The 21,220-nt window shown below is 56.1% G+C and overlaps 1 protein-coding gene across 1 annotated transcript in view; it reads left to right on the forward strand.

The window, feature by feature from the left end:
• The window catches only part of LOC147101942 (ectonucleoside triphosphate diphosphohydrolase 2-like), a 98,902-nt gene that overhangs the window by 54,330 nt on the left and 23,352 nt on the right, over positions 1-21,220 (forward strand). Inside the window, exons 3-5 of the mRNA XM_085965961.1 lie at positions 5,541-5,691; positions 12,507-12,666; positions 20,089-20,316. Of these exons, the coding sequence (XP_085822087.1) occupies positions 5,541-5,691; positions 12,507-12,666; positions 20,089-20,316 (539 nt within the window). The remainder of the gene's footprint in view (positions 1-5,540; positions 5,692-12,506; positions 12,667-20,088; positions 20,317-21,220) is intronic.

The following is a 21,220-nucleotide window of genomic DNA, read 5'->3' on the forward strand; positions in this document are numbered from 1 at the left end:
ATGGAGTGAGGTCCTGAGATGGAGTGAGGTCCTGAGATGGAGTGAGGTCCTGAGTTGTTGTTGAGGTCCTGAGATGGAGTGAGGTCCTGAGATGGAGTGAGGTTCTGAGATGGAGTGAGGTCCTGAGATGGAGTGAGGTCCTGAGATGGGCTGACATCCTGATATAGAGTGAGGCCCTGGGATGGAGTGAGGTCCGGAGATGGAGTGAGGTCCTGAGATGAGGTGAGGTCCTGAGATGGAGTGAAGTCCTGAGATGGAGTGAGGTCCTGAGATGGAGTGGGGTCCTGAGATGGAGTGAGGTCCTGAGATAGAGTGAGGTCCTGAGATGGAGTGAGGTCCTGAGATAGAGTGAGGTCCTGAGATGGGTGAGGTCCTGAGATGGAGTGAGGTCCTGAGATGGAGTGAGCTCCTGAGATGGAGTGAGGTCCTGAGATGGAGTGAGGTCCTGAGGTGGAGTGAGGTCCTGAGATGGAGTGAGGTCCTGAGATGGGGTGAGGTCCTGAGATGGGGTGAGGTCCTGAGATGGAGTGAGGTCCTGAGATGGAGTGAGGTCCTGAGATGGAGTGAGGTCCTGAGATGGATTGAGGTCCTGAGATGGAGTGAGGTCCTGAGATGGGGTGTGGTCCTGAGATGGAGTGAGGTCCTGAGATGGAGTGAGGTCCTGAGATGGAGTGAGGTCCTGAGAAGGAGTGAGGTCCTGAGATGGAGTGAGGTCCTGCGATGGAGTGAGGTTCTGAGATGGGGTGAGGTCCTGAGATGGGGTGAGGCACTGAGAGGCAGTGAGGTCCTGAGATGGAGTGAGGTCCTGAGATGCAGTGAGGTCCTGAGATGGAGTGAGGTCCTGAGATGGAGTGAGGTCCTGAGATGGAGTGAGGTCCTGAGATGGAGTGAGATCATGAGATGGGGTGAGGTCCTGAGGTAGAGTGAGGTCCTGAGATGGAGTGAGGTCCTGAGATGGTGTGAGGTCCTGAGATGGAGTGAGGTCCTGAGATGGAATGAGGTCCTGAGATAGGGTGAGGACCTGAGATGGAGTGAGGTCCTGGGATGGAGTGAGGTCCTGAGATGGGATGAGGTCCTGAGATGGAGTGAGGTCCTGAGATGGGGTGAGTTCCTGAGGTGGAGTGAGGTCCTGAGGTGGAGTGAGGTCCTGAGATAGAGTGAGGTCCTGAGGTGGAGTGAGGTCCTGAGATGGAGTGAGGTCCTGAGATGGGGTGAGGTCCTGAGATGGAGTGAAGTCCTGAGATGGAGTGAGGCCCTGAGAAGGAGTGAGGTCCTGAGATGGAGTGAGGTCCTGAGATGGAGTGAGGTCCTGAGGTGGAGTGAGGTCCTGAGATGGAGTGAGGTCCTGAGATGGGGTGAGGTCCTGAGATCGAGTGAGGTCCTGAGATGCAGTGAGGTCCTGAGATGGAGTGAGGTCCTGAGATGGGGTGAGGTCCTGAGGTAGGGTGAGGTCCTGAGGTAGAGTGTGGACCTGAGATGGAGTGAGGTCCTGAGATGGAGTGAGGTCCTGAGATGGAGTGAGGTCCTGAGATGGAGTGAGGTCCTGAGATGGGGTGAGGTCCTGAGATGGGGTGAGGCCCTGAGATGGAGTGACGTCCTGAGATGGAGTGAGGTCCTGAGATGGAGTGAGGTCCTGAGATGGAGTGAGCTCCTGAGATGGAGTGAGGTCCTGAGATGGGGTGAGGTCCTGAGGCAGAGTGAGGTCCTGAGATGGAGTGAGGTCCTGAGATGGAGTGAGGTCCTGAGATGGAGTGAGGTCCTGAGATGGGGTGAGCTCCTGAGATGGAGTGAGGTTATGGGATGGAGTGAGGTCCTGAGATGGGGTGAGGTCCTGAGATGGAGCGAGGTCCTGAGATGGGGTGAGTTCCTGAGGTGGAGTGAGGTCGTGAGGTGGTGTGAGGTCCTGAGATGGAGTGAGGTCCTGAGATGGAGTGAGGTCCTGAGATGGAGTGAGATCCTGAGTTGAAGTGAGGTCCTGAGATGGAGTGAGGTCCTGAGGTGGAGTGAGGTCCTGGGATGGAGTGAGGTCCTGAGATGGAGTGAGGTCCTGGGATGGAGTGATGTCCTGAGATGGAGTGGGGTCCTGACATGGAGTGAGGTCCTGGGATGGAGTGAGGTCCTGGGATGGCGTGAGGTCCTGAGATGGAGTGAGGTCCTGAGATGGAGTGATGTCCTGAGTTGTGGTTGAGGTCCTGAGATGGAGTGAGGTCCTGAGATGGAGTGAGGTTCTGAGGTGGAGTGAAGTTCTGAGGTGGAGTGAGGTCCTGAGATGGAGTGAGGTCCTGAGATGGAGTGAGGTCCTGAGAGGGGCTGACATCCTGAGATAGAGTGAGGTCCTGGGATGGAGTGAGGTCCGGAGATGGAGTGAGGTCCTGAGATGAGGTGAGGTCCTGAGATGGAGTGAAGTCCTGAGATGGAGTGAGGTCCTGAGATGGAGTGGGGTCCTGAGATGGAGTGAGGTCCTGAGATAGAGTGAGGTCCTGAGATGGAGTGAGGTCCTGAGATGGAGTGAGGTCCGGAGATGGGTGAGGTCCTGAGATGGAGTGAGGTCCTGAGATGGAGTGAGGTCCTGCGATGGAGTGAGGTCCTGAGGTAGAGTGAGGTCCTGAGATGGAGTGAGGTCCTGAGATGGGGTGAGGTCCTGAGATGGGGTGAGGTCCTGAGATGGAGTGAGGCCCTGAGATGGAGTGAGGCCCTGAGATGGAGTGAGGTCCTGAGATGGAGTGAGGTCCTGAGATGGATTGAGGTCCTGAGATGGAGTGAGGTCCTGAGATGGGGTGAGGTCCTGAGATGGAGTGAGGTCCTGAGATGGAGTGAGGTCCTGAGATGGAGTGAGGTCCTGAGAAGGAGTGAGGTCCTGAGATGGAGTGAGGTCCTGCGATGGAGTGAGGTTCTGAGATGGGGTGAGGTCCTGAGATGGGGTGAGGCACTGAGATGCAGTGAGGTCCTGAGATGGAGTGAGGTCCTGAGATGCAGTGAGGTCCTGAGATGGAGTGAGGTCCTGAGATGGAGTGAGGTCCTGAGATGGGGTGAGGTCCTGAGATGGAGTGAAGTCCTGAGATGGGGTGAGGTCCTGAGATGGAGCGAGGTCCTGAGATGGAGTGAGGTCCTGAGATGTGGTGAGGTCCTGAGATGGAGTGAGGTCCTGAGATGCTGTGAGGTCCTTAGATGGAGTGAGGTCCTGAGATGGAGTGAGGTCCTGAGTTGAAGTGAGGCCCTGAGATGGAGTGAGGTCCTGAGGTGGAGTGATGTCCTGGGATGGAGTGAAATCCTGAGATGGAGTGAGGTCCTGGGATGGAGTGATGTCCTGAGATGGAGTGGGGTCCTGACATGGAGTGGGGTCCTGACATGGAGTGAGGTCCTGGGATGGAGTGAGGTCCTGGGATGGCGTGAGGTCCTGAGATGGAGTGAGGTCCTGAAATGGAGTGAGGTCCTGAGTTGTGGTTGAGATCCTGAGATGGAGTGAGGTCCTGAGATGGAGTGAGGTTCTGAGGTGGAGTGAGGTTCTGAGGTGGAGTGAGGTCCTGAGATGTGGTGACGTCCTGAGATGGAGTGAGGTCCTGAGATGGGCTGACATCCTGAGATGGAGTGAGGTCCTGAGATGGAGTGAGGTCCTGAGATGTAGTGAGGTCCTGAGATGAGGTGAGGTCCTGAGATGGAGTGAGGTCCTGAGATGGAGTGAGGTCCTGAGATGGAGTGGGGTCCTGAGATGGAGTGAGGTCCTGAGATAGAGTGAGGTCATGAGATGGAGTGGGGTCCTGAGATGGAGTGATGTCCTGAGATGGAGTGAGGTCCTGAGATGGAGTGAGGTCCTGAGATGGAGTGAGATCCTGAGTTGGGGTGAGGTCCTGAGATGGAGTGAGGTCCTGAGATGGAGGGAGGTCCTGAGATGGGGTGAGGTCCTGAGATGGAGTGAGGTCCTGAGATGGAGTGAGGTCCTGAGATGGAGTGAGGTCCTGAGATGGAGTGAGGTCCTGAGATGGAGTGAGGTCCGGAGATGGAATGAGGTCCTGAGGTGGAGTGAGGTCCTGGTATGGAGTGAGGTCCTGAGATGGAGTGATGTCCTGCGATGGAGTGAGGTCCTGAGATGGAGTGAGGGCCTGAGATTGGGTTGGGCCCTGAGATGGAGTGAGGTCCTGAGATGTGAGGCTTGAGCTAGCGCTGTCAGGGGCACTGATCTACATTTTGGGCTGTGACAGTGTAAATCTTTACTCTGTATCTAACCCGTGCTGTACCTGCCCTGGGAGTGTTTGATGGGACAGTTTAGAGGGAACTTTACTCTATATCTAGCCCGTGCTGTACCTGCCCTGGGAGTGTTTGATGGGACAGTGTAGAGGGAGCTTTACTCTGTATCTAACCCGTGCTGTACCTGCCCTGGGATTGTTTGATGGGACAGTGTAGAGGGACCTTTACTCTGTATCTAACCCGTGCTGTACCTGCCCTGGGATTGTTTGATGGGACAGTGTAGAGGGAGCTTTACTCTGTATCTAACCCGTGCTGTACCTGCCCTGGGAGTGTTTGATGGGACAGTGTAGAGGGAGCTTTCCTCTGTATCTAACCCGTGCTGTACCTGCCCTGGGATTGTTTGATGGGACAGTGTAGAGGGAGCTTTACTCTGTATCTAACCCGTGCTGTACCTGCCCTGGGAGTGTTTGATGGGACAGTGTAGAGGAAGCTTTACTCTGTATCTAACCCATGCTGTACCTGCCCTGGGAGTGTTTGATGGGACAGTGTAGAGGGACCTTTACTCTGTATCTAACCCGTGCTGTACCTGCCCTGGGATTGTTTGATGGGACAGTGTAGAGGGAGATTTACTCTGTATCTAACCCGTGCTGTACCTGCCCTGGGAGTGTTTGATGGGACAGTGTAGAGGGAGCTTTACTCTATATCTAGCCCGTGCTGTACCTGCCCTGGGAGTGTTTGATGGGACAGTGTAGAGGGAGCTTTACTCTGTATCTAACCCGTGCTGTACCTGCCCTGGGATTGTTTGATGGGACAGTGTAGAGGGAGCTTTACTCTGTATCTAACCCACGCTGTACCTGCCCTGGGAGTGTTTGATGGGACAGTGTAGAGGGAGCTTTACTCTGTATCTAACCCGTGCTGTACCTGCCCTGGGAGTGTTTGATGGGACAGTGTAGAGGGAGCTTTACTCTGTATCTAACCCATGCTGTACCTGCCCTGGGAGTGTTTTTACATGGAGAGTCACTGCTTGCTGTAACCATTAATCTGCCTGATATTAATAACACTCTGGATTGACTTCTGGTTCTCGCTGCGCTAGCTAGTTTGAGCTTGGATGGCAGGTGTGTCAATTGGGTTCAGTGCCCCTGTGCTAGGGAGGGGAAAATCATCCCGGATCAGGATGGATTGTGATGCCATCCTTAGTGGACTAGCCTCCGAGCGATGGAAAATGGATGTTTTGACAAAGCACTGGAGGGCAACTGCCATTCTTCAGAGTGTTAGGGGGGAAGTAAAGAAAGAGTGCACACTCCAGGGACACAAACCCCAACAGCACTGATGCCATGTTCGATGTCTGTCTGTAGGTTCTGGAATCTCCAGCTATGCAGCAGACCTGCCAGCGGCTGGGAGAAGTCTGAAGTATTGTCTCGATAAGACTGTGAAAAACATCCCCTCAGAGCGACATGCTGAGACCCCCCTCTACCTCGGCGCTACGGCTGGGATGCGCTTATTGAAGTAAGTAACATCTCGGGGCTCTCCACCAATCACCTAAAGTCTGTACACTCTCCACCAATCACCTAAAGGTTGTAGACTCTCTCCACCAATCACCAAAGGGCCGTACACTCTCTCCACCAATTACCAAAGGTCTGTACACTCTCCACCAATCACCAAAGGTCTGTACACTCTCTCCACCAATCATCAAAGGGCTGTACACTCTCTCCACCAATTACCAAAGGTCTGTACACTCTCCACCAATCACCAAAGGTCTGTACGCTCTCTCCACCAATCACCAAAGGGCTGTACACTCCCTCCACCAATCACCAAAGGGCTGTACACTCTCTCCACCAATCACTAAAGGGCCGTACGTTCTCTCTACCAATCACCAAAGGGCTGTACACTCTCCCCCAATCACCAAAGGGACTTAACTCTCTGCACAAAGTCTTTTGGAAAAGTGGACACGGATGTGACACAATCTCCGAAACATCGGTAATATCCCGGGAATCCCATGGAACTCTAACCGGGTCTGGTTTCTTCAGTCACTGTGGGCTGGGCCCTGTACATCACTGACTGGGTTTGGTGCTTCACATTATTCCTCCCCCGTGTACCGATGCCCCTTTTGTCTTTCTAATGCCCATGATGGGGAAGATAATTGTGTATCAGCAGATTAGTAACCTCCCTGTAGTAAGAAGGTGGTGGTGGGCCGCCTTCTTGAACTGGCGGTAGGAGGTTTGATACAACTAAGGGGTCATTTCAGAGAGGCAGTTAAGAGTCAACCACATTGGTGTGGGACTGGAGTCACATATAGACCCAGACTGGGTAAGGATGGTAGGGTTCCTTCTCTAAAGGACATTAGTGAACCAGATGGATTTTTACGACAATCCGACAGCTTCATTGTGACTTTTACTGATCCGGCTTTTTAGTTCCAGATTTTTTTTAAACTGAATTTAAATCCTCAAACTGCCGCGGTGGGATTTGAACTAACATTTTCTGGATCGATGGTTCAGTAACATAAACCACTACACTACCGTACCCTTCATCGCACCTCTGGTAGAAGCAGGCAGCTAGGCTTGGTGGGAGATTCGTGTGGGTGCTCAGTGAGGTTCAGAGAGCAGTATAAATAGAGGGAATAAATAGAGTTATAGAACAGGAGCTTAAACATAAAGTGAGAGGAAATCCTATTAAAAATGAGTTAAACTGTCTGTACAGAAATGCACACAGTGTCTGTAATAAAACAGGGGAGCTGGAGGCAATCATGCGTTACGAGGAATCAGACATGGTAGGGATTACTGAGACATGGCTACAGAAAAATCAGGACTGGGAATTAAACATATTTAGAAAAGATAGAGCGGGAAAAAGGAGGTGGACTAGCTGTACTTATTAGGGATAATATAATGGCAGTAGAAAAAAGTGACGCAGCTATCAGCAGTAAAAAAATAGAATCCATATGGATAGAGATAAAAGATAATGGCCCAGAAATTCGGGTCGGGGGCTTCCCATGAGTGCAAGCCCCCGATCTGCACTTACCTAGCGCGCTGGCCGTTGTGCTGTGGACCCCCGTGGAATTCCGATCCGGGGCCTGCTCCAGCTGCCGGCGGGCAGTGCTTGCGTATCCCAGGGGCGCAGTTAGTTCGATGCATCCCCTGGGATCACGTGGGCCATGGGGAGCCAATCGGAGCAGGGAATGCTCCATTCATAAGTCTGACAGAAAGTGCTGTCAAGACTTATAGAGTCATAGGGTCATAGAGTCATAGAGTAATACAGCACGGATAGAGGCCCTTCGGCCCATCGTGTCCGCGCCGGCCATCAAGCCCTGTCTAATCTAATCCCATATTCCAGCATTTGGCCCGTAGCCTTGTATGCTATGGCATTTCAAGTGCACATCCAAATGCTTCTTAAATGTTGTGAGGGTTTCTGCCTCCACAACCCTCTCAGGCAGTGAGTTCCAGACTCCAACCACCCTCTGGGTGAAAAAGTTCTTTCTCAAATCCCCTCTAAACCTCCCGCCCTTTACCTTGAATCTATGCCCCCTAGTTATTGACCCCTCTACTAAGGGAAAAAGCTCCTCAGCATCCACCCTATCTATGCCCCTCATAATTTTGTACACCTCAATCATGTCCCCCCTCAGCCTCCTCTGCTCCAAGGAAAACAAACCCAATCTGCCCAGTCTCTCTTCATAGCTGAAGCGCTCCAGCCCTGGTAACATCCTGGTGAACCTCCTCTGCACCCTCTCCAACGCGATCACACCCTTCCTGTAGTGTGGTGACCAGAACTGCACACAGTATTCCAGCTGTGGCCTAACCAGTGTTTTATACAGCTCCATCATAACCTCCTTGCTCTTATATTCAATGCCTCGGCTAATGAAGGCAAGTATCCCATATGCCTTTTTTACCACCTTATCCACCTGTTCCGCCGCCTTCAGGGATCTGTGTACTTGCACACCCAGATCCCTCTGACCCTCCGTCTTGCCTAGGGTCTTTCCATTCATTGTGTATTCCTTTGCCTTGTTAGTCCCTTAGAAATACTACGGCCCCAAACAGCACTAAATCTTCAAATACATTTTTTAAAAACATCACATTTTTTAAATAAACTATAAATTACATGAAATAACTATTTTAAACAATAATTTAAATTTTTGAAAAAAATAATTGTATTTTCTAACAGGGCTAAAAATAAACTTACCTTGCTTTAAAGTATTTTAAAATAATAAACCTGTGGAAAAAATGTTTTAATTTTAATTAATTCTCCACTTACCTTGTGAAAAGCAGGCCTTACGCCTGCTTTTTACATTTCTAACTTCTGGAGACTTACCCTCCCGGGAAAACCTGTAAAAAGAAAACGTAAGTTCGATGCGCACGCGCAGCCCCTCCTGTGCATGCGTTTGACCTCTGAACCCCTTTGTTCAGAGGAACGGAAGTGCCGGTTTCCCGCGCATGCGCAGTGCATGCAGGAAACCGGCACTTCCATTGGGTCTACGGGTGAGTACCCCGTGCGTACTCACCCGTGGAGACCCGAATTTCTGGGCCAATAAAGGATCAATTACACTAAAAGGTGTAGTCTACAGACCACCTAATAGTGGAAGCTAGGCGGTGGAAGAAATATGCAGACAAATTAGGGAAATGAGTAAAAAACATATAATAATAATGGGGGATTTCAACTACCCTGATATTAATTGAACTGGAAGAGGTAGGTAAAGGGGATAAGGGAATGGAGTACCTACAATGTGTACAGGACTCCTTTCTAACCCAATATGTAAAAAGCCCAACAAGAGAGGATTCGCTATTGGATCTAGTAATGGGGAATGAACCAGAGCAGATAAGAGAAGTAAAAGTAGAGGAACATCTAGGCAATAGTGACCATAATGTAATACACTTTAAGATGATAATTGAGAAGGACATAAATATGACAAAAACCAGGGTAATAGATTGGAGAAAAGCTGATTTTGAGGGGCTGAGAATAGAACTTGGGAAAATAAAATGAGCAACAATATTGGCAAACAATGATGTAGAACAGCAATGGGAAACATTTATAACGGTGTTCAACAGAGTGCAGGGACAATATATTCCGCTAAAAGGAAAGAACAAACTAAACACTAACGAGACTCCATGGATGAATAAAGCCATAAGGGAGCAACTGAGGGTAAGGAAAGAGGCATACACTAAGTACATGGACAGCAGGGCAGTGCAAGTTAAGGGAGAATACAAAGAGATTAGGAGAGAAGTCAAAAAAACAATTAGGAAAGCAAAGAGGAACTATGAAATTAAATTATCAAAGAACATAAAACAAAATAGTAAAATATTTTACAGGCACATCAATAAAAAAAGGAAGGTTGGGATGGGAATAGGGCCATTAAGGGATAGACAGAATAATACCACAGGTAACGATAGAGAGATGGCAGAAATATTAAATCATTATTTTGCTTCAGTATTTACCAGGGAGATAGAACAGGTGGACATGACATTGAATGATGAGATTAGTAATGAGATAAGTGCATTTAAAATAAAGAGGGGATATATTAAATAAATTAATCAAACTCAAAGAGGATAAAACCCCTGGTCCGGATAGATTGCATCAGAGCATTTTAAAAGAATCTAGGGAATAGAAAGCAGAGGCATTACTACACATATTTAATAATTCGTTAGGAAAAGGTGTAGTGCCAGAGGACTGGTGGATAGCTAAAATAATATCTATATTTAAGAAGGGGTATAGAACATGTTCAAGGAACTATAGACCAGTCAGCTTAACATCGGTGGCAGGAAAAATAATGGAATCCCTACTAAAGGAGAAAATAGAAGAACATTTAGAAACCAAAAACATAATAATGAACAGTCAGCATGGATTTCAAAAGGGAAAGTCTTGCTTGACCAACCTCATTGAATTTTTTGAAGAGGTAACAGAGAGAGTAGACAAGGGTAATGTAGTAGATGTAATTTATCTGGATTTTCAAAAGGCCTTCGATAAGGTACCCCATAATAGACTGATGAACAAGGTCAGAGAATGCGGAGTCAGGGGACAAGTAGCAGAATGGATTGCTGGCTGGCTTCAGGACAGAAAGCAGAGAGTGGGGGTAAATGGTCGCTATTCACAGTGGCAGAAGGTGGTGTTCCACAAGGATCAGTGCTGGGACCACTGTTGTTCACAATTTATATTAACGATTTAGACTTTGGAATCAAAAACACAATTTCTAAATTTGCGGATGACACCAAATTGGGGGGATAGTCAATACTGAGGAGGACTGCAACAAATTACAGGAGGACATTAATAAACTTGCAGAATGGGCATATAATTGGCAAATGAAGTTCAACACAGATAAATGTGAGGTATTACATTTTGCTAGGAAGAATAGGGAGGTCACTTATTACTTGGAGGGTGCAAGTCTGGGTGGGGTAGAGGAACAAAGGGATCTCGGAGTACAAATACACAAATCACTAAAAGTTGCGACACGGGTTAGCAAGGCCATAAAAAAGCAAACCAAGCACTCGGGTTTATTTCTAGAGGTATAGAATTGAAAAGTAGGGAAGTTATGCTAAACCTGTATCGAACCTTGGTTAGACCACACTTGGAGTACTGCGTACAGTTCTCATCGCCATATTATAAAAAGGATATAGAGGCACTGGAGAGGGTGCAGGGAAGATTTACAAGGATGATACCAGAAATGCGAGGCTATACATATCAGGAAAGGATGAACAGGCTGGGTCTCTTTTCTCTTGAAAAAAGAAGGCTGAGGGGTGACCTAATAGAGGTCTTTAAAATTATGAAAGGTTTTGATAGAGTGGATACAGAGAGAATGTTTCCACTTGTGGGGAAGAGCATAACTAGAGGCCATCAATATAAGATAGTCACCAAGAAATCCAATAGGGAATTCAGAAAAAACTTCTTTACCCAAAGAGTGGTGAGAATGTGGACCTCGCTACCACAGGGAGTGGTTGAGGTGAATAGTATCGATGCATTTAAGGGGAGGCTGGACAAGCACATGAGGGAGAAGGGAATAGAGGGTTATACTGATTTAGATGAGGAAAGACGGGAGGAGGCTCGAGTGGAGCATAAACGCCGGCATGGACTGGTTGGGCCGAATAGCCTGTTTCTGTGCTGTGTATTCTATGTAATCCTATGTAAAAAGAACTAGAGGGAAGATCTAAGCAATGAGGGGAAGTTGACGTCAAGTGTGGGTTTTAAAAGCCTGTATGGAAGACTAAAGAGGGGAGGAGATCAACAGGTTTGCGGTCCTGTTAGAGTAGGAAGCAGGGTGATGATTTCAACTCAGTGAGGATTCAGAGAGGAGGCAGAGTGTCGAAGGCAAGAGGTCCAGAGCTTGAGGACAAGAGAGCAGAATAGTATTAATAAATACAGGCAGGAGAGTGAGAGGGTGCAGAGAGAGGAGATAAAGAGAGGTGCAGAGAAAGGGAGGAGAAAGAGAGAGGGAGGAGTGAGAGAGAAGAGAGAGGAGGATGAGGTAGGGGAGGGTGAGAGAGGGAGAGAAAGGAGAGGGACTGGCAGAGAGAGGAGGAAGAGGGCAGAAAGAGAGGGGAAGAGAGAGGGAAAAGGGAAGTAGGAGAGAAGAGAGAGGGAGAGAGGTGAGAGGGAAGGAGGAAGTGAGAGCGAGGGAGAGACAAATGGGGAGAAACAGAGAGGGAGAAGGGGAGAAAGAGGCAGATAACAGATAATGCGAGAAAGATGGAGAGAGAGGGGGAGAGAAAGAGAAAGAAACAAGGAGTCACCGTGCTGAGTTTCCAACAGCTTTGTCCGACATTCCAGTTGAGGGTGTTTCATTCAGTGACTTTGGGGACCAAGCCCCAGAGCTTGGAGCAGAGCTCGTAACCAAGGTCCTAGCTACCAAACCAACTCCTCACCAGCCTGACAAATGCTTTAATGTCTGGGCCCAAGTTACATGTGACCTCCTCTGTTACTGGGCGACACGGGTAAGGCTGTCATTTATTGCCCATCCCTAGCTGCCCTGAGGACACTCAGAGTGTGGGACTGGAGTCACATGTAGGCCCAAGTCAGGGAGGGGTGGGTAGGCTCCCCTCCCTGAAGGACTTGAGTGAACCAGTTGGGGTTTTACAAGAATCACTCTCACTTCTGAGTCAGAAGGTCATGGGTTTGGGCTAGAGGCTGTCAGAAGCCATGTACATGAGGCCTGGGGGTTAAAATCTCTCTGGGGCGGGGGCAGGGGTGTGGACGGTTACCCATTCACCTCGGACCCCCCGCAGTGACATCGATCCCGCCGTTCCTTAAGACCGCCCTGCCACCCCGCCCCCCCTCCTGATCTCCGGGTTGCCAGCCCAGTCCCATAACACTAAGCTACTGCAGCCCTTGTCTTTGTCTGTCTGCAGTCTGACCGATCCTGAGGCCACTGAGGGGGTCCTTGCTGCCGTCACCACCACCCTGAAATCCTACAAGTTCAACTACCGAGGAGCGAAGATCCTGTCGGGAAACGAGGAGGGGGTGTTCGGCTGGGTCACCGTCAACTACCTGCTGGAAAACTTCATCAAGGTAAGGTAGCACGGAGTGTGACTGGGCCAGAGAGAGCGAGAGGTCTGGACACGGAGTGTGACTGGGCCAGAGAGAGCGAGAGGTCTGGACACGGAGTGTGACTGGGCCAGAGAGAGCGAGAGGTCTGGACACAGAGTGTGACTGGGCCAGAGAGAGCGAGAGGTCTGGACACGGAGTGTGACTGGGCCAGAGAGAGCGAGAGGTCTGGACACAGAGTGTGACTGGGCCAGAGAGAGCGAGAGGTCTGGACACAGAGTGTGACTGGGCCAGAGAGAGCGAGAGGTCTGGACACGGAGTGTGACTGGGCCAGAGAGAGCGAGAGGTCTGGACACGGAGTGTGACTGGGCCAGAGAGAGCGAGAGGTCTGGACACAGAGTGTGACTGGGCCAGAGAGAGCGAGAGGTCTGGACACGGAGTGTGACTGGGCCAGAGAGAGCGAGAGGTCTGGACACAGAGTGTGACTGGGCCAGAGAGAGCGAGAGGTCTGGACACAGAGTGTGACTGGGCCAGAGAGAGCGAGAGGTCTGGACACGGAGTGTGACTGGGCCAGAGAGAGCGAGAGGTCTGGACACAGAGTGTGACTGGGCCAGAGAGAGCGAGAGGTCTGGACACGGAGTGTGACTGGGCCAGAGAGAGCGAGAGGTCTGGACACAGAGTGTGACTGGGCCAGAGAGAGCGAGAGGTCTGGACACGGAGTGTGACTGGGCCAGAGAGAGCGAGAGGTCTGGACACGGAGTGTGACTGGGCCAGAGAGAGCGAGAGGTCTGGACACGGAGTGTGACTGGGCCAGAGAGAGCGAGAGGTCTGGACACGGAGTGTGACTGGGCCAGAGAGAGCGAGAGGTCTGGACAATTCCAAGCACCTGGCACAAAGGCGCTGGTCCTGGCTGGGGAATGGCTGAATGTGTGTGGACCCCACAGTCTGATATACGGGGGGGGTGGGGGGGGCGGAACCCCATGGTTTGTCTGATCAGGAGGACCCCCATTGTCTGATCGGGGGGACCCCCATTGTCTGATCGGGGTGACCCCCATTGTCAGATCGGGGGGACCCCCATTGTCTGATCAGGGGGGCAGGACCCCCATTGTCTGATGGGGGGGACCCCATTGTCTGATCGGGAGGACCACCATTGTCTGATCGGGTGGACCCCCATTGTCTGATCGGGGGGACCCCCATTGTCTGATCGGGGGGACCCCCATTGTCTGACTGGGGGGACCCCCATTGTCTGACTGGGGGGACCCCCATTGTCTGATCGGGGGGACCCCCATTGTCTGATCGGGGGGGAGGACCCCCATTGTCTGATCGGGGGGGGAGGACCCCCATTGTCTGATCGGGGGGGGAGGACCCCCATTGTCTGATCGGGGGGACCCCCCATTGTCTGATCGGGGGGGAGGACCCCCATTGTCTGATCGGGGGGGACCCCCATTGCCTGATCGGGGGGACCCCCATTGTCTGATCGGGAGGACCCCCATTGTCTGACTGGGGGGACCCCCATTGTCTGATCAGGGGACCCCCATTGTCTGATCAGGGGACCCCCATTGTCTGATCGGGAGGACCCCCATTGTCTGATCGGGGGACCCCCATTGTCTGATCAGGGGACCCCCATTGTCTGATCGGGGGGACCCCCATTGTCTGATCGGGGGGGACCCCCATTGTCTGATCAGGGGACCCCCATTGTCTGATCGGGGGGACCCCCATTGTCTGATCGGGGGGACCCCCATTGTCTGATCGGGAGGAGCCGCATTGTCTGATCGGGGGGACCCCCATTGTCTGATCGGGGGGACCCCCATTGTCTGATCGGGAGGACCCCCATTGTCTGATCGGGGGGACCCCCATTGTCTGATCGGGGGGACCCCCATTGTCTGATCGGGGGGACCCCCGTTGTCTGATCGGGGGGACCTCAGAGCCCAGCCAGCGTAATCCCCGGACCTTGATTTTCACCTCAAGAACCTCAAGGGCCGTGTCTGAGAATCTGGGACCCGTTTCTGCTGTTAACTCCTTCCCCCACACCAACCCCCGCAGCCTCCACCCACCCCAAATCCCCACCCCCAACCCTCCACCGCCCAATCCCCACCCCAGCCCCCACCCCCCCAATCCCCACCCCCCAGCCCTCCACCACCCCAACCCCCACCCCCAGCCCTCACCCACCCCAATCCCCACCCCCAGCCCTCACCCACCCACAATCCCCACCCCCAGTCCTCCATCACCCCAATCCCCACCCCCAGCCCTCACCCACCCCAATCCCCACCCCCAGCCTCACCCACCCCAATCCCCACCCCCAGCCCTCCATCACCCCAAATCCCCACCCCCAGCCCCCAGCCCAACCCCCACCCCAGCCCCCACCCACCCCAACACCCACCCCAGCCCTCACCCACCCCCAGCCCTCCACCACCCCAACCCCCACCCCCAGCCCTCACCCACCCCAATCCCCACCCTCAGCCTTCACCCACCCCAATCCCCACCCCCAGCCCTCCACCACCCCAACCCCCACCCCCAGCCCTCACCCACCCCAACCCCCACCCCAGCCCTCACCCACCCCAACCCCCACCCCAGCCTTCACCCACCCCAACCCCCACCCCCAGCCCTCACCCACCCCAATCCCCACCCCCAGCCTTCACCCACCCCAATCCCCACCCCCAGCCCTCCACCACCCCAACCCCCACCCCCAGCCCTCACCCACCCCAATCCCCACCCACAGCCCTCACCCACCCCAACCCCCACCCCCAGCCCTCAACCACCCCAATCCCCACCCCCAGCCCTCACCCACCCACAATCCCCACCCCCAGTCCTCCATCACCCCAATCCCCACCCCCAGCCCTCACCCACCCCAATCCCCACCCCCAGCCCTCACCCACCCAATCCCCACCCCAGCCCTCCATCACCCCAAATCCCCACCCCCAGCCCCCAGCCCAACCCCCACCCCAGCCCCCACCCACCCCAACACCCACCCCAGCCCTCACCCACCCCCAGCCCTCCACCACCCCAACCCCCACCCCCAGCCCTCACCCACCCCAATCCCCACCCCCAGCCTTCACCCACCCCAATCCCCACCCCAGCCCTCCACCACCCCAACCCCCACCCCAGCCCTCACCCACCCCAATCCCCATCCCCAGCCCTCACCCACCCCAACCCCCACCCCCAGCCCTCACCCACCCCAACCCCCACCCCCAGCCCTCACCCACCCCAATCCCCACCCCCAGCCCTCACCCACCCCAACCCCCACCCCCAGCCCTCACCCACCCCAACCCCCACCCCCAGCCCTCACCCACCCACAACCCCCACCCCCAGCCCTCACCCACCCCAACCCCCACCCCCAGCCCTCACCCACCCACAACCCCCACCCCCAGCCCTCACCCACCCCAACCCCGACCCCCAGCCCTCACCCACCCCAATCCCCACCCCCAGCCCTCACCCACCCCAATCCCCACCCCCAGCCCTCACCCACCCCAATCCCCACCCCCAGCCCTCACCCACCCCAATCCCCACCCCCAGCCCTCACCCACACCAACCCCCACCCCCAGCCCTCACCCACCCCAATCCCCACCCCCAGCCCTCACCCACCCCAACCCCCACCCCCAGCCCTCACCCACCCCAATCCCCACCCCCAGCCCTCACCCACCCCAACCCCCACCCCCAGCCCTCACCCACCCACAACCCCCACCCCCAGCCCTCACCCACCCCAACCCCCACCCCCAGCCCTCACCCACACCAACCCCCACCCCCAGCCCTCACCCACCCCAACCCCGACTCCCAGCCCTCACCCACCCCAATCCCCACCCCCAGCCCTCACCCACCCCAACCCCCACCCCCAGCCCTCACCCACCCACAACCCCCACCCCCAGTCCTCCATCACCCCAATCCCCACCCCCAGTCCTCCATCACCCCAATCTCCACCCCCAGCCCCCACGCCCCCAATCCCCACCCCCAGCCCCCACCCCCCCAATCCCCACCCCCAGCCCCCACCACCCCAATCCTCACCCCCAGCCCTCACCCACCCCAACCCCCACCCCCAGACCTCCATCACCCCAAATCCCCACCCCCAGTCCTCCATCACCCCAATCCCCACCCCCAGCCCCCACCCCCCCAATCCCCACCCCCAGCCCTCACCCACCACAAACCCCACCCCCAGCCCTCACCCACCCCAATCCCCACCCCCAGCCCTCACCCACCACAAACCCCACCCCCAGACCTCCATCACCCCAAATCCCCACCCCCAGTCCTCCATCACCCCAAACCCCACCCCCAGCCCTCACCCACCCCAATCCCCACCCCCAACCCTCACCCACCACAAACCCCACCCCCAGTCCTCCATCACCCCAATCCCCACCCCCAGCCCCAACCCCCCCAATCCCCACCCCCAGCCCTCACCCACCCCAATCCCCACCCCCAGCCCTCACCCACCCACAATCCCCACCCCCAGTCCTCCATCACCCCAATCCCCACCCCCAGCCCTCACCCACCCCAATCCCCACCCCCAGCCTCACCCACCCCAATCCCCACCCCCAGCCCTCCATCACCCCAAATCCCCACCCCCAGCCCCCAGCCCAACCCCCACCCCAGCCCCCACCCACCCCAACACCCACCCCAGCCCTCACCCACCCCCAGCCCTCCACCACCCCAACCCCCACCCCCAGCCCTCACCCACCCCAATCCCCACCCTCAGCCTTCACCCACCCCAATCCCCACCCCCAGCCCTCCACCACCCCATCCCCCACCCCCAGCCCTCACCCACCCCAACCCCCACCCCAGCCCTCACCCACCCCAATCCCCACCCCCAGCCCTCACCCACCCCAACCCCCACCCCCAGCCCTCACCCACCCCAATCCCCACCCCCAGCCTTCACCCACCCCAATCCCCACCCCCAGCCCTCCACCACCCCAACCCCCACCTCCAGCCCTCACCCACCCCAATCCCCACCCACAGCCCTCACCCACCCCAACCCCCACCCCCAGCCCTCAACCACCCCAATCCCCACCCCCAGCCCTCACCCACCCACAATCCCCACCCCCAGTCCTCCATCACCCCAATCCCCACCCCCAGCCCTCACCCACCCCAATCCCCACCCCCAGCCCTCACCCACCCAAACCCCACCCCCAGCCCTCCATCACCCCAAATCCCCACCCCCAGCCCCCAGCCCAACCCCCACCCCAGCCCCCACCCACCCCAACACCCACCCCAGCCCTCACCCACCCCCAGCCCTCCACCACCCCAACCCCCACCCCCAGCCCTCACCCACCCCAATCCCCACCCCCAGCCTTCACCCACCCCAATCCCCACCCCAGCCCTCCACCACCCCAAACCCCACCCCAGCCCTCACCCACCCCAATCCCCATCCCCAGCCCTCACCCACCCCAACCCCCACCCCCAGCCCTCACCCACCCCAACCCCCACCCCCAGCCCTCACCCACCCCAATCCCCACCCCCAGACCTCACCCACCCCAACCCCCACCCCCAGCCCTCACCCACCCCAACCCCCACCCCCAGCCCTCACCCACCCACAACCCCCACCCCTCACCCACCCCAACCCCCACCCCCAGCCCTCACCCACCCACAACCCCCACCCCCAGCCCTCACCCACCCCAACCCCGACCCCCAGCCCTCACCCACCCCAATCCCCACCCCCAGCCCTCACCCACCCCAACCCCCACCCCCAGCCCTCACCCACCCACAACCCCCACCCCCAGCCCTCACCCACCCCAACCCCCACCCCCAGCCCTCACCCACCCCAACCCCCACCCCCAGCCCTCACCCACCCCAACCCCCACCCCCAGCCCTCACCCACCCCAATCCCCACCCCCAGCCCTCACCCACCCCAACCCCCACCCCCAGCCCTCACCCACCCACAACCCCCACCCCCAGTCCTCCATCACCCCAATCCCCACCCCCAGTCCTCCATCACCCCAATCTCCACCCCCAGCCCCCACCCCCCCAATCCCCACCCCCAGCCCCCACCCCCCCAATCCCCACCCCCAGCCCCCACCACCCCAATCCTCACCCCCAGCCCTCACCCACCCCAACCCCCACCCCCAGACCTCCATCACCCCAAATCCCCACCCCCAGTCCTCCATCACCCCAATCCCCACCCCCAGCCCCCACCCCCCCAATCCCCACCCCCAGCCCTCACCCACCACAAACCCCACCCCCAGCCCTCACCCACCCCAATCCCCACCCCCAACCCTCACCCACCACAAACCCCACCCCCAGACCTCCATCACCCCAAATCCCCACCCCCAGTCCTCCATCACCCCAATCCCCACCCCCAGCCCCCACCCCCCCAATCCCCACCCCCAGCCCTCACCCACCACAAACCCCACCCCCAGCCCTCACCCACACCAAGTCTCATTCACCCATCACCCCTGTGCTCACTGACCTACATTGGCTTCCGGTTAAGCAATGCCTCGATTTTAAAATTCTCACCCTTGTCTTTAAATCCTTCTATGGCCTCGCCCCTCCCTATCTCTGTAACCTCCAGCCCTACAATCCTCCCAGATCTCTGCGCTCCCCCAATTTTGGCCTCTTGCGCATCCCCGATTTCCATGGCCGTGCCTTCAGCTGCCTGGGCCCTGAGCTCTGGAACTCTCTCCCTAAACCTCTCCACCTCTCTCTCCTCCTTTAAGACGCACCTTAAAACCTCCCTCGTTGACCAAGCTGTTGATCACCTGCCCTAATACCTCCTTGTGCGGCTCGGTGTCAGATTCTGTTTGATAATCGCTCCTGTGAAGCACTGCGGGATGTTTTGCAACGTTAAAGGCGCTATAGAAATCAGCTGTTGTTGTTGTAATTTCCTGAGGACTCCGGGAGAATCCTGGAGGGTTGCAAACGCTGGCAGCCAGATTAAGCGCTACCACTGAGCCGAGGCCAGTCACGCAGGAGTCACGGGATAGTGATCAGGAGCAGGAACCCTGCGTTCCCCCTGTCCCGAAGCCAAGGGTACTGAGGCCAATTGTGGCACCTGAACTGTTAACCCGACTGAGATGAGCCAACCAATCACAGACCAGGAATCCAAGCGGGACCCTACTGGTCTCACGCGGATTACTCACTCACTCACTGAACGTCAGAAGCCGAGTAATCTATTTGCAGATTATCGATGACGGGAAGCTGGCACGCCATTTCAAAAGCTTTTAAATACTCAGAACCTGAGGTTAAACAAAGCAGCCTCTCCCACACAGCAGGGCTGCTGCCAACACTGAGCTGTTTTGTTTAGTCAGTGGGGAGCGAGCAGGAGGTAAACACTCGGCCTCAGAACTGCACAGATCAGAGAGAAAGCAAGGCCAAAGCTGGAGCTCACCCTCGGGAAATCTGGCTCTCCTCTCGTGGTTCGGAGGGACATTCCTCAGAGGGGGGAGGGGAGGGGAGGGGCACTTGGCCACTGCCTCGGATTGAGTGGTACAAACACCTTGTGAATAATGTTCTCTTCCTTTGCAGTATGGCTGGATTGGAAGATGGATTAAGCCAGCAAAAAGTACCATGGGGGCAATGGACTTTGGAGGGGCTTCCACACAGATCTCCTTCATGCCCAGTGAGAAGATAGAAGACCCTGAAAGTGAAGTCTTACTACACCTCTACGGCTATGACTATAAAGTGTACACACACAGCTACCTCTGTTATGGGAGAGACCAGGTTATGAAGAAAGTCTTCTCGAAAATGATGAGTGTAAGAGGCTGTACTCTCAGTTGATGGATTTCATGTAATTTGTTCAGTGGGGTTGACAGAGATGCTGAGAGGGTGGGTCGGTGGGGTTGGGGAGAGGGTGGGTAGGTGGGGTTGGGGAGAGGGTGGGTAGGTGGGGTTGGGGAGAGGGTGGGTAGGTGGGGTTGGGGATATGGGCAGTGGGTGGGTCGGTGGGGTTGGGGATATGGGGAGAGGGTGGGTAGGTGGGGTTGGGGAGATGGGGAGAGGGTGGGTAGGTGGGGTTGGGGATATAGGGAGAGGGTGGGTAGGTGGGGTTGGGGCAATGGGAAGAGGGTGGGAAGGTGGGCTTGGGGAGATGGGGAGAGGGTGGGTAGGTGGGGTTGGGGATACGGGGGGAGGGTGGGTAGGTGGGGTTGGGGAGATGGGGAGAGGGTGGGTAGGTGGGGTTGGGGCGATGGGGAGAGGGTGGGTAGGTGGGGTTGGGGCGATGGGGAGAGGGTGGGTAGGTGGGGTTGGGGAGATGGGGAGAGGGTGGGTAGGTGGGGTTGGGAATATGGGGAGAGGGTGGGTAGGTGGGGTTGGGGCGATGGGGAGAGGGTGGGTAGGTGGGGTTGGGGATATGGGGAGAGGGTGGGTAGGTGGGGTTGGGGATATGGGGAGAGGGTGGGTAGGTGGGTTTCGGGATATGGGGAGAGGGTGGGTAGGTGGGTTTGGGGATATGGGGAGAGGGTGGGTCGGTGGGGTTGGGGAGAGGGTGGGTAGGTGGGTAGGTGGGGTTGGGGAGAGGGTGGGTAGGTGGGGTTGGGGATATGGGGAGAGGGTGGGTCGGTGGGGTTGGGGATATGGGGAGAGGGTGGGTCGGTGGGGTTGGGGAGAGGGTGGGTAGGTGGGTAGGTGGGGTTGGGGAGAGGGTGGGTAGGTGGGG

This window comes from Somniosus microcephalus, chromosome 23 (genome assembly GCF_052327205.1).
Source record: "Somniosus microcephalus isolate GS21.2 chromosome 23, FLI_Smic_1.0, whole genome shotgun sequence".
NCBI classification, from domain to species: Eukaryota; Metazoa; Chordata; class Chondrichthyes; order Squaliformes; family Somniosidae; genus Somniosus; species Somniosus microcephalus.